We start from the raw sequence: 13,882 nt of genomic DNA, 5'->3' as shown, positions 1-13,882 counted from the left end.
AGGTTGATTGAACTTGTTGTAGTGTAGGTGAGTTCATAGGGATTTGTGTTGTTTGTTTGGTTGGTTTCTTTGTTTTTTTGCTTGGTGTGGTATGGTGTGTTCTGTTTTGTTTGTTTTGAGATAAAGACTTGCCTATAGCCTGGACTGACTTGGAAGTTGCCTCAGCTCCCAAATGCTCAGAGTATAGGTGTGAGCCACCACATCTGGTTCCAGGATACTGTTTTTGCTTATTGATTGTTTTCTTTTCTCATGGAATCTTCAGCAGATTTAAATTCCACGTGATTTTTGAGGATTGTCAAGAAAGCAATTTTTGCTTAGCCTGTGATATTGACTGTCTTGGTGCCTACTGTTTAAGAAGCTCCAAGAGTACTTCCAGTCCCTTATTAATCTGTCCTGAAACAAGGGTTTTTAAGAACATTTGTTGATATAATAATATCTGTCTTGGTCTTTTCTCCAATATGGCACCTTTTGAGTCCAACAGAACTGTGAGTTAGGGAACAGGATCCCTGCTCCCTCCGCTGGCTGGTGACTGTCCACTAGAGGGCAGCACTGCTTTTGGAAGCAGTGCCTCATTTGAAAACAGACGCAGAACTCAGTCAGTTTTACACAGAAAGCCAGTCTGGATATTTACATGTAACCAAACTGCTCAAAAGTGTCTTCCTTTAAAATGTTCTGTATTTAACTTTTATTTAATTTCTCCGTTTGTGAGGTAATGCCTTATAATGTAGCAGTTCATGAAAGAGAATAAATAGATGTTTTCATGTTAAAAAAGAAAGAAAGAAAATGAAAGGCATTCCTCTGGGTTGACAGTTTTGTCAAGGATCAAAGAAAGGGGGTACGACTTGACCTTGCTGTGTGGTTCTCTTGTTAACACTGTCTCACCCCACACCCCTGGGCAGGCAGACCAGAGCTGCTGAGGCAGGACGGGAGCCTTAGGTTTTCTTTGGAAAGTGCACTTAAGTTTTAGTTTTTCTGTACAGAGAAAGAGAGCACATCACTGCACTGGTGGAGTGGGGTGGCTTTTATACAGTCTCCCATGTGGAAAGGACTCCACTCTCTAACGGGAGCACAATTCCCTTATCTCCCATGGGCCAGGGCAGGTCTTAAAGTACATGCCTCAGATAAATTCTCTCAGTTTTAATCGCTTGTAAATTTTTTCTTAGTACTAATAGTATAATGGACTTAACTTGAAATGCGGTTTTATAGTCAACAAAAGAGAATTCTTTGCAGCATATGGAGTCTCTGTCTGTTTAAACTGTATTAAGCCTAAGCAATAAAGATTTACAGTTTTGAATCCTTAGGAAAATAATATTCCAAATCTTCACACTGTGGTATTGATGTTTAGGGCTTCCTTCAAGCCAGGCTATCTTACATATAATGATTGTGCGACTTCATTACACATTTGTCAACTTTGGACTAATTATTTTTATACAGCGAGGGCAGGGCAGGGCATCCCGTGATCGTCTCTTACTAATAGGATTCTGTCTGCTTCAGCAGGCAGTAATTGAAGGCTTCGTGTACAGAGTCAGAAAAAAAGTTTGAGCCTGAGTGGGCCATTGTCACAGCTTCTGATAACCAGTAGAACAGAAAGCACAAGAAAATTGAACTCAGAATAGAAAAACCAGAAAGCAGGAAGACTATCCAAGAGAAGAAAAAGCATGTTGTCAAGCTGTCGTTAGGGCAGCAAGTCTGCTTCTGCATAAGGAGCTCGCTTGTGGGTGCTGTGAGGTGGAGGCCGCCTCTGAGAGACATGCATTCATGTTGTGCGGTTGTGTTTACTTCTTGCGACAGTTGAGCTGTGGCACTTCCTTTCTTTGGGGGGGAATAAAGACCATTTATGATCCAGTTTCTCAGAAACTTAAATGAACTGCAGACAATATATTTATTCAGGATCTGTTGTTATGTGGCCAGTTTCATCATTCCCACCATCGTTAGAAAATAACTTTTTAAAAGAGTGAGACATTTTTTTCTCAGATTTAGGTCACAGCCTGAGCTTATTTGGCCCTTTTTGTGAATCTTAAGGATTCAACAAAGACTAAATGTCAGTTGCTAGAGCTAATGGACAAGACATTTATTTAGTAAGATGTCACGCAGCGCAATAGTTTACCTTCTCAGCTGGTGATTATGAACAGGGAGTGCTTAATATTAGGATGAAATGAAAAAGATGTAGATGCTGTCCTTCAATAACGTGGAGCTGTCGTCCACAGGCAGTGCATCTCTGCCTGTCGTCACTCTGGTCCTCATTTGTGCTGGCCCTGGTTTCCAGGTCTGATTGGTCTCCTGGTACTCCCTCCCAGTTACAGCTCTTCTCAAAAAGATTTTATATTTGTCTTTACTGATGACTTTGGAAGGAAAAGGTAGACAGTATTTTAATTTTTAACCTGTAAGAGCAAGGATTAAAAATATGACAGAATTAAATCGGGATGCTTTTGACTTGCAGAATATATAAAATAAGCACATAACTTTGAAAGGAGAAAATCTTAAGGTTTCTGGCATAATGATAGGTTAAACTACACGTGCTAGGCACATAGGAAAAATCATCTGTTGACTAATTAAAAACAAATATTGAGTGTGTTGTGTCTATTGAGAAACTGTATGTGACCTAGACTCAGAGTATTTGGTTTGAATCCCTGCTCTGCCATGTACTGGCCCTGTGTCCCAGGTAAGTACCTGCAGTTCTGTGTGCTTCAATGCCCCCCCCCATCTCTGTCAGTCCCCTGCCTCGTTGGGTCAGATGAGTTTGTGTAAGTACTTTGCACCCACCTCTAGTCACATGGTATAAACAGTAGCTACTTACGGTGACCGGAACTTCACCTGACTCCTGGGAAAAAAAGTCACAATAGGACTTTGTTTGAGACCAAGTACTGAAGACCTGATGCCACCCATCAGGTTTGCATGTATTTACAGCCAAGGTTTCTAGCTTTGTTTATTAACTAGTATTCTTCCCATAACTTTAACTTAAATATATGCTAAAGCATGGCTGTTCGGAATTTAAATAATTAGTACCTTTGGGGAGTGGTTTTGCTTGCAAGGACCCAAAGAAGCCAGTTGTAATCATGCCATGTTCCAATTAAATACGCTCCTTTTGCACTGAAATGGGCATGTCAGGACACCTGATCTTCCGGCCTGTGGGCTGTGCGAACACAGCTGCCTCCTTGGAGGCGCGGCTCCTGCAGTTCAAGTGAGGCCTCCGCTCCATGATCCTTCTCTTTCAGACACTGAAAATTTTATAACAGGATTTGAAAAACATGCCCAAAATACTAATTTTAATCTCTGTGAACACAGTGACATTTGTCTTTGCCTAGTTGTTGTTATTGTGACATTAACTCTTCGTGGTTTTTAATGGAAGAGAAATAAAATGTGCCTTGGGGCTCAGCAGCCCAGAAATTCAAACGGGCGCTTTGTGTTCCAATTTAGGTGTAGTCTCCTCCTCTGAGGTCCCCAGGCACAGTGCTAAGTAAATACAGGGCTAAGCAGAGTATTGTTTACATGATTAGAACCCTGTCAGAAATAGAGGCCTCTGTTGAAGTATTTGTTGGATGAATTACAGGTATGGTGACCAAGTCTGTGGGGAAACTTGAGTAGACGAATGGGAATATGGAGCCATTGTGTCTTAGCAAACTACAGAAATACCTTTCTCCTATAAAGCTGTACAACCTCTGAAATTTAGACCAGGACTGGAGAAATGGTTCAGGAGTTAAAGCATGCTTGCTGATTTTCCAGAGGTCTTGAGTTCAGTTTCTAGCAACCACATTGGGTGACTCATACCTGGCTATACCTTCATCTTCAGGAGATCCCATCCCTCGTCTAGATTTGGTGGGACACACACACATGCACATAGACCCACACAGACACATATTACATAAAGATAATTTTTAAATTTAGGCAAAAGAAATACGTGACTCTGTAAGGAGCCGTAAGAGGTGAGGGAGTAGCTTGTTCTCCCTTAAAGGAAAGAGTGAGGTGCCCAGAGTGCCTAGCTTCGTGTGCGTTTGCACAGAAAGTGTGTATGGAAAGCTTGTAAAGCCTTAGAAACATGGCTGTGGTTTACAGTCCTAAACTAGTTCTCTGCAGGAACTACCTCTCCAGTTCCTACAGGTTTCCAGCATGTTTGGAGATATGCGGGGCGACTAGAAAGACTGCTGACGAGCCTTTAGCCCTCGCTTTACTGTGGATTGTCAAAGTGCAGTTCATAGTCTCGGCCAAGTAAGAAGAGTGTATCTGTTTTTCTCTCATTGGATTATTCTAATTGTTGAAGAACTAATTTTCATCATTCTATTTGGCCCAACATGGCTTGTTAGGATCTTAAAAAGAAGACTCTAATGTGTTAGATAAGATCTTGGTGTCATTTTTAAAAACTCAAAAAAGAAATTACTTTTCATTTAAAGAGAATCTGCTTCCTGCTTAAGTGGCTAATATTTTAATTAAGTCGGGAGTGAAGTTTTCTGAAAGCCTCCTGATAAACTCCTTCTTTTCTGTTGATGGTAATTAAACAGATCCCCGAGGACACTGGGCACTGTGCAAGGCCCATGCTAATCGTCAGACAGGAGACACTGACCAGTTGGTTTGCTCTTGAATAGTGCACAGCATGCTGTCAGCGCGGCAGTTTTATTTTTATGTATTGTGAGCTGTGTCAGGGCTAACTGGGTGCCATTGTGGCTGAAGATGTTGCACAAATTGAGGCAGATGGCTCAGATTCAGACACGTGTCATCCAGGGAGGGGAAAGGGGATTGGCCCTGCAAAGTGGGGTCACAGCAGGTCACAGACCTGCTCCACACTTGTTAGTGTTTTCAAAAGCTCATGTGCAGCAACTTTGTTCTTCTCCACTCATCCCTGCAGTCAGACTCCCTCCCCCCAGCATGTGCAGAACATGGTCCATGAGGGAGAGATGGAGGCAGAAAAGGGGGGTGCCAGTCTCCCTCCCGGCCTTGAGCCCCCTGTGCATGCAGAATGAAGTAGCAGGACTGACAGAAGTTCATTGTGCCCTCCGCAGCTTTTCAGCCGATTGCAGTGCTAAAGGCTAGTTTTGCTTTTAATTCCATGTAATTAGTACGTTCTTCGTGTCTTGGAATTTAGTAATAGCATGTTAGACCTCAACTTACCTGTTATATCCTAAAGCAAAAATAAGGATCCAATGTTCTGAATATTAAGTGAGGATATGGGATGGTACTTGACTGTCATGTGACTTTGTTTCATGTCAACATTAGCAATAGAGATTGAATTTGAATATTTTTTACATGAGTGACTTCACTGAGATGAATTTTATAATATACATGAAATTATCTAGCTTCTTAAATAATCATTTTCAGAGATGAGGAATTAAAATTACAAGCTCTTTGAGAAGATATCTTTTCTTAACGTGTTTTAAAAAGGGAAAAGTGGCGGCATATTTTAAATGGCATGGTAAATGTGAATGTCAAATGAGTGGTTGTTTCCTAAGTATATCGTAAGGAGAAAAACCCTCATGCACCTGCCATTCAAGCCAATGAGACAGGCTTCTTTTTCTTTTTCTGTTTGTAAAATACACTAAAGTGGCCTGCGTGTGTTAAGCATAGGCTGGGCAGTTCAGTGATTTTCCTAAGGATGCTTGGCTTTAGGTGTAGGGAACCTTCAATCAATTATTTCATTTAAGAAAGAATTACTTTAAAGCTCTTTGAACGTGTGCTGTCTCCTTTTTTTCCCTCTCAGGATAAAAGGTCTCTCTTCTATTTTTTCTTGCAGGTTTGCAGCTAAAACTGTGCACAGTGGGTCATTGATGCTAGTCACAGTGGAACTGAAGGAAGGCTCCACAGCCCAACTTATCATAAACACCGAGAAAACCCTGATTGGTTCTGTTCTGCTGCGGGAGCTGAAACCTGTCCTGTCCCAGGGGTAACCCGCTTACATCTGGGCTTCGGGATCTGGCACCCGCTACTGCTGCCCTTCATTTATAATAATAGCCCTTCCATCTGGCAGCGGGGGAAGAGCACACTCTTGACATTCTTGTCTCCTGCTTTAGAATGCTGGTGTGTATCTATCATGTATGCAGTCCTTTCCCCTCTTCGCTCTGCTAACCAAAGAACATATATTTTACTGTCGGTTTTTCCAACTCCTGAGTCCATGCAGCATTTCCTCTGCCTTCGACTTCTTTTGGCCTCATCTTCCTTCTGGTTTTTTAAAATGATGGATGTGAATCAGATATTAAAAGTGTGCTGGGAATCATCCCTCCTTCAGTAGTAAGCTGAAATTAGCAAGGAAATCATCTAAATGGCCTCTCAGCTTGGTATCTGAAAAGGAAATAGCATACTTTTTTAAATTAAATGCAAAACAAATGGTCTCTGCAAAATTCCTTCTTTGAACTTCCTCATATTGTGGTTGGTTATTGACAGTTGTCATCATGAAGTTACTCCTGAATAATAGATAAATAAACTAGCATTTTTGCCTCTCCTGACTCTCACTGGCTGAAATTCTTTATTCCCAAGTTAAGTTGTTCCGGTCACACATTGGAGACTCTGGGACTTAGTTATTGAAAGACTGTTCCCAACAAGGTATTGTGTCTTGTTGGGTTTGCTCTTTACTTCTCTGAGATGGGTTTCATTGAGCAGCCTTTTCTGGCCTTAAACTTGAAATCCTCCTGCCTCTGCTCCTGAGTGCTGGTATGACAGGCATGCATCAGCACTTAGCTCTCTAAACTAAATAAATTTTCAAATTGTGCTATAGAGTAGTTAATAAGTGCTTAATAACAAAACAAGCCTTTGTATGTAAAGTAAGACATCTCTTTCTGTGCAGTTTTAATCTTAGAGATCTGATTACCATGTCTGCTACACCTGGTAAATAAATCCTGACTTTCATTTTTCCTTTAAAAGTCTCCGTGCCCAGCTCTTATCAAGACTATCTAGCACATAATTATATGCTATTAAAACTGCATGGTCTATATACATATTAGCATCTTTCTATAGGTTGTTTATTTTATTTGCTAACTTAAGCAAATAACCATCTTCATTAAAATTGTTCTGTATGAATCAGGAAACTTTTCTAATGTTTTTATATTTATATTTTGTTTTTGTTATTGCTGCTGTTGTTGAGACAAGTCCTGGCTGGCCTGGAACTGACTGTGTAGACCAGGCTGGCCTCAAACTTGCTGTGATCCTCCTGCCTCTACTTCCCAAGCATTGGACTTATCGATGTGTAGCAACATGCCTGGCTGATAAACCTTTTAAAAGACGGGTTGAGATTGCAATGGCCTTGGTGACACAGGTGATGGTGTTTGGAGTAACACCGGCTCATTAGCTCCCTCTGAGTAGTGCCACCGCCACAGCATTCAGTTCTCTGCAGTTCTAGACACGCTCTCACTGTCAGGGATGCTGAGTGGCTCAAGTCATCACCCACATCAGACTCAAAAGTAGCAAGGACAATAAACCTGTGCCACCCAGCCTGTCAACAGTGGATTTTAAAATTTATTTTTATTACTTTAATTATGTGCATTTATGGGGAGGGGTGCATTTTGCCTTCAGAGGCCAGAGGTATGGGATCCGCTTGGAGCCAGAGTTACCCGTGACCCTGATCACTAATGTGGGTGCTGGGAATTAAACGTGGTGATCTTCCCTGCTGAGCTGTAGCTCCAGCCTAATGAGAATGTGATTTGAAAGAAAACAGAAGGGGGTACATTGAAACTCGGAGCACACATGAGTTAGAGAATGGATCACATTAAGAAGAGCAGACAGGCTGTAGGGAAACAACAGGTTTAAGCTTATACAATGGAAAGAGTAGAGAAGATTATTAAAGTTTCTATTCTTAGTCAGAAATACACCTGTAATCCCAGCAAAGCTGAGATGGGAAGATTGCAATGAGTTCCAGGCCAGAAACAAAAACAACAACAACAACAAAAAATTCTGCTCCCAAAATAGAACAGTGACTGAGAGTGAAGAGGATGGTCAGGCTTCACATAGCCACAGTGGTTCTGTGAGATTTTTCACCCGCTGACATCATACCCGTATTACTTTGTGTAAGAACACTGTGTTTGCACGATGATAAAGCCTTTCTCAGAACACATCTCTGTTGCTAAGCAACACTTCACCATGTCACCCTGGAAGTTCATGTTCTCTTCACTCTGGGACCTTGTAACGGTTCTGACTCCCAGAATCCCCCTTTGTAGGCTGCAGTCCCATCAGCATCCCGTTAAGAGCCCCATTTCCAAGGCTTTAACCTTAGATTTTTGGGAACTTTTTGTAATGTTATCAGGCTATTTTCTGATTGCTGTCATCAGATGGGAAAGTACATGTCACAACATAGAAAGGTTCTTCTTTCTCTTAGGGCTCGTCTTTGGAAATGAGTCTCGTGTGCGTGTGTGTGTGTTTGTGTGTGTATTGTTTGTTTTGTTTTTCGAAACAGGGTTTCTCTGTTTAGCTTTGGTGCCTGTCCTGGAAAGGCCAGGCTGGCCTCGAACTCGCAGAGATCCACCTGCCTCTGCCTCTCAAGTGACGGGATTAAAGGTGTGCGCCACCACAGCCCCGCTGTATTTATATTTTTTTTAACCAAGAATTTCTGTAGGACTTTACTTTCCAATAAGTTACTTTCGGCTGCCAATTTTCATATTTAAAATCTGTGTTAGGGCTGGGGAGATGGCTTACAGCAGTTCCCAGCCTATGGGTTGGGACCCCTTTGGGTCCATAGGGGTCACCTAAGGCCATCAGAACACAGATATTTACATTACAATTCATAACAGTGGCAAAATCACAGCTGTGAAGCAGCAATGAAGATTTTATGGCTGGCCTCACCATAACATGAAGAACTGTATCAAAGGGTCACAGCCTGAGGAAGGTTGAGAGCCACTGGCCCAGTCCGTGCTGACCCCTGCCTCCCAAGCCTGGTGACCTGAGTTCCCATCCCTGGAGCTCATAGGAACCCAGTTCAGTAGCACACGCTGTAACCCAGCACTCCTGTGTGCTGACCTGAGGGGTGGGGACGGGAGAAGCCTGGACGCCTGCAGGCCAGCTAGCGTGAGGCACCCAGTGGAGACCGGAGAAGCCTGGACACCTGCAGGCCGGCTGGCGTGAGGCACCCAGTGGAGACAGAAACAAGATGATGAGCAAAAACCAACTCCCAGAAGTTGTTCTCTGACCTTCACATGCCCACTACCCTGGTGTGTGCACTATACTGCAGCGCACACACCCAAAATGTGTGTGTGTGTGTGTGTGTGTACAAAGTGTCACCTGGGAAGAGAGCCTCAACTGAGGAATGGCCTTCTTCACCTTGGCTTTGGGGTGAACATCGAGTAATTTCATGATTGATGTTGGAGGGCCCAGCCCACTGTGTACAAAGTCAACACTAGGCAGGTGACCCTGGGTTATATAAAGAAATAAGCCCATAAGCATCACCTCACAGTGTCTCTGCTTCAGTTCCTGCCCCGATTTCCCTCCACGATACACTGAGAGGGGCCTGTCAGCCAAATAAACCCTCACCCTGCAGGGTTATATTTTGGTCTGTGTTTCATCATAGACCATGTAGAGGGCTTGTTTGTTTTAAATATATGTTAAATCAGTAGTACATAGTATCATCAATAATAAATAGTATGAATCAGTTGGTAGTAAACTGGTATTTATCTGTAATGTAAACTGCTAGCTGAAATAATTTTGCTTTTGGTAGTTTAATAATATTAAGATATTTTTCACATAAATCAAAAAATGACAGATGTCCCAAGCTTCAGGGTTTTTTCTTGTGAGTGCCCTGAGTCCTTGCTGCATATTTCCTTTAGCTTGATAGAAATTGTGATTCCCTTTAAACTATTCCATTAAGTAGCATTAGTCAAGGCTGAATTCTTAATTCTAGCTGTATTTTTTTTCCATTTTAATGTTCACTTAAAAGGACATTTTTATGTACACCCATCTTGAAGGAGAGCCCTCAGAGTGAAATTCATACTGACTCTCGTATTTGGTGCCAGTCCAGTTCCTTTGTAGAATTATTTTAATCCAGATGCAAACAGTGAGCGTATTAGGTTTAGAAGCTGCCCTCGACACCCCCAGCCCATAATCATCTGCAAGCATAACTAGAGTAACTACCAAGTGTGCCCTGACAGGTTGCCTGTGCTCCCCTCCCATTGTTGGGAATATACTTGTTCTACTTCAGAGAGAATAACAATTCAGAATGCTGAGTAATACAAGGGGGGGGGGAGGGTAAAAAAATGGACCAGCAGAAAGAAAACCTAAGTAAGGTCTTTTGCCTTTTCAGTTCTTTCTCGACTGTGCAGCGAACTTTGTTAAAGAGAGAAAATGCTCTGCACAAAAGAGGGAGGAAGCCGGAACCTCATGATCTGGTGCAAAGCCTATTGCTGCTGTGCCTGTCTAAAGACTGTTGAGCTCTTCATGGGTGTGATCAGACACACATCTTAACATACACACATGCATACATCTCTCCAAGAAACCTACACTTGGGCTGGCCAGGTGGCTCGGCAGGTAAGGGTACCTGCCCTCAGCCCTGATAACCTGAGTTTGCAGGTAAAGGTACCTGCCCTCAGTCCTGATGACCTGAGTTTGATCCCTGGGACCCACACAGTGGAAAGAGAACCAACTTCCAAAGGGTTCATCAGACCTGCACACAGTGACACGCATATATGCTGCCCATATAAATAAACACAGATAATTAAGAGAAAGAAACCTACACTATAATCGACAATAAAGAAATCCACACTAGTCCAGGTCGTGGTGGCGTGTGCCTATAATCCCAGCACTCAGGAGGCAGAGGCAGGCCAATCTCTGTAAATTCAAAACCAATCTGATCTACAGAATGAGTTCCAGGACAGCCAGGGCTCCTGGAAAAACTCTGTCTCAAAAAAACCAAAAGAAAAAAGAAGACAACAAAGAAAAATGGCACAGGGCTGTCCCCAAGTTAGTGAGCCCAGCTTGAAAACACTTTCTTCCATGCTATCGCTGAGAGTAGCTCGAACCTGGCACAGCTCTGCTCCGTCGTGTGTGGCTGGCATTCAGTGAGTCTCTCATCCCCTCATCTCTGAACCTTCCTCCTCCTCCCCTCTGCCTTCCATCTCAGCTTCCATGCTGAGGTCTCCATAGTCGCCTTCACTGTTTTCCTGATTTGGGAGAAAAACAAGTTGTCATATAATAGTTTAGTTATAAGCTGAGAGTGGAACCGTAATCAACAGAAAAGCCTGCCCTCCCATGCACCCGAGGGCTTTTTCTGGGGCCTCCCAGTCCCCTCCCTCCCTGACAAGCAGTGTTCACAGCTAACAGTGCTTTGCTCTCCGTTTTGGTCACTTGCGTTTGGTTTTGTGCTCATCTAATTTCTTCCTTCTGCCACCGTGTTCCGGAGTGAAGAGAAGTCTATGATCTGACTACAGATCATCCGAACGCTCAACTTGGAACAGCTGTGAGGCCGAAGTGGCACGTGAGGATTGCCAGGAAGCAGTGGAGTGGCTGCCAGGTTGCACCTGTGTCACTGGGTAAAGGGGACGAGGCAGTCAGTGACGGGAGGCCTCAACTGAAGCAATAATCCGGGTCCTGAAAATGGTATGAGATTTAGGAGAGAACAGTTTCCAGGTATGGAATAAGAATCTAATGTTCTCCGCTGAGGCTATATCTTAGAAAAATGTTAAACGCCTTCATACAGAAAGCATTGCTGACATGCACCTCGGAATTATGTTCCTTTCTGTGTTGCCTAGCCCCACCCCCAACCCACCCCAGTGGCATTTTTGAGAAGGTATGAGTGATGCCATCCACGAAGGGGAATGTGAGCTCTGCTAACAGTGGAAGGTGGAGGCTGGGAGAAGCAGGCCTTTGGGGTCCGCCTTTCCACTGTTGACGGATTGTACATACTTCCTTGGACATGCTATCTTCTGCGAATCATTTTGTCTTTGTGGATCCAGTTTTACAAGGGTAGTCCCTTGAACATCTGATCACTAGCTGATGCAGTCATTGCATGCGTGCACCAAAGCACCTAGACCCTCATCCTCAGTAGTAGAGTGCTTGCTTAGCACAGGCAAAGCCACACGTTCAGTCCCCAGTACTACCAAAAGAAAAAAAAAAATCAAACTTGCCGCTAACCATAGGCTAAGACACTGGTTTACAGCTCAAGTCCCAGACCCATCAAAGGTCTAGATTAAATGCAGAAAACCTTTCTGCTGACCACGCATAAAGCTCCCAATAGACTCATTTATGTCAGGCCTACGACTGCCTATGCCATATGGGTGATTGGAAGAGGAAGTCAACATCATCACTGTTCATCAATGGCATCAGGTGGGATGAGATGGAGAGGTTGCTATGGAGAAAGCACAGTGCTAAGAGGTGAGTTTCCTCGGGTTGTATCTAGCGGAGTTCTGATTTTGCCCACTAGAACAGCGATTGCTGTTTTCAGAGCAGTGTGATAAGCGAGGATTCCATCTCTATGGACAAGAGGAGAGAACTGTTAAGACAGTAACTGCACGAGCAAGGACTGTGGGTCCCAGCCTAACCAAGTCACGTATACCACCCCTCTGAGGCTCAGGGAACACTGTGGAAGAGGAGGCAGGAAGTGTGGAAGAGCCAGCAGATGGGATGGAGGATTACAAAACGCTGTCCTCTAGACTAGACCACTGTACCCATCCGCTCCTATCAACCATAGTTACTGTGTCAAACCTACAAGACCAACCCTGTCAACACTCAATTGAGGAAGGGGGTGGGGTCACAGGGCCCTATCCCTTACCTCTGAACTATTGGCTGTTGATAGAGTCCAGATTAGGGAGAACTGCTACTGTCTTGAGTTGTATCCCTTCTGCCGAGCCCACCATGCTCCAGTGGATATTTTCAGATCCGTGGTCACACAGATTGGCCCTAGTTAAACTCAGTCGGGGGTCACAAAAGAAAATAGACATCAACTTGGTAGATTTGCACGGATGAGGAGGGAGGGATAGGGAGGTAAGACCAGTGGGCATGCAAGAAGAAGTGGCATCGTGGAAAAAAAAGTTTTTTTGGTTGAGACAAGGTCTCATGATGTAACCCTGGCTTTTTTGAAAAAAAATTATATATATATATATATATATATTTGATTTTTGAGGCTGGGTTTCTGGCCCGGAACTCATTCTATAGACCAAGCTGGCCTCAAACTTAGAGATCTGCCTCTGCTTCTCAAGTGCTAGAAGACTTGTACCTCCACCTGCATATTTTGTTTTGTTTGTTTTTTTACTTAAAAATATGTAACCTACAAAAATAAAAAGTCAGATTCTGCCATGGCAGGGCAGTAAAGAAAGAATGAGGTAGACCCCCTTTGGTCCAGCTTGCAGCCCACTTCTGCTGAGCTCATTCCTGTGCGTCTTCGTCTTTGGCTGTGAACAGTATGTGGTACAAGGAGTGTTTGCCAGGAGATGGTACTGCCAGAGTGGGCATGGACTGCTGGAGAAGGGGAAACCCAGTATCCTCCCCTTCCATTTGAGTTTTGAGCATTTTAACAATGTAGCTAGTGGGAAGGGCCCCATGGTGGCATCACCCAAAACCGCCATCACCCTCCCCAGGTGCTCTTTCCTTGACCCCAGCATCTTCATTTTTGGCTCGGGCTTCATCCAAGCTACACAGCCTAAAATAAAAATATTTTGTAAACAAAGTTATAGACAGCTCAGATTTCTAATTGAAAGTAATCATGATTTCTATGTGGTGCTGTAATTACCTAAAAAAATGTTATTTGATGATTAAGATTCTGGAGTGAATTGTGTTCTTTGGGCTTTCGCTCCGTTCCCCCATCAGGGACTTGGTTTCAGCGGAGTGCAGCTGTTGGAGCTGATTTACAGAGCTGCGGCTGTGGCTGGTCATAAATAAATCCTCTTATATAGTTGTTATGAACACCTGTTAGATCATCTGTCAGCAAAGGGCTGTTCACATTTATCATGGCGCGGTAGTTATTTTACCCCAATCCATTTCCCAC

The 13,882-nt window shown here is 43.5% G+C and overlaps 1 protein-coding gene across 1 annotated transcript in view; it reads left to right on the top strand.

Annotated features, from left to right (window-relative positions):
• Positions 1–6,438, top strand: part of Ap3b1 (adaptor related protein complex 3 subunit beta 1) — a 200,858-nt gene extending 194,420 nt beyond the window's left edge. The window contains exon 27 of the mRNA XM_057789797.1: positions 5,723–6,438. Coding sequence (XP_057645780.1) covers positions 5,723–5,876 — 154 coding nt within the window. The 3' untranslated portion in view covers positions 5,877–6,438. The remainder of the gene's footprint in view (positions 1–5,722) is intronic.
• The last annotated feature ends 7,444 nt before the right edge of the window (positions 6,439–13,882 follow it).

Source organism: Chionomys nivalis, chromosome 15 (genome assembly GCF_950005125.1).
Source record: "Chionomys nivalis chromosome 15, mChiNiv1.1, whole genome shotgun sequence".
NCBI classification, from domain to species: Eukaryota; Metazoa; Chordata; class Mammalia; order Rodentia; family Cricetidae; genus Chionomys; species Chionomys nivalis.
Note: the sequence above shows the minus strand (reverse complement) of the source record. Positions and strands in the feature narration are given on the sequence as shown.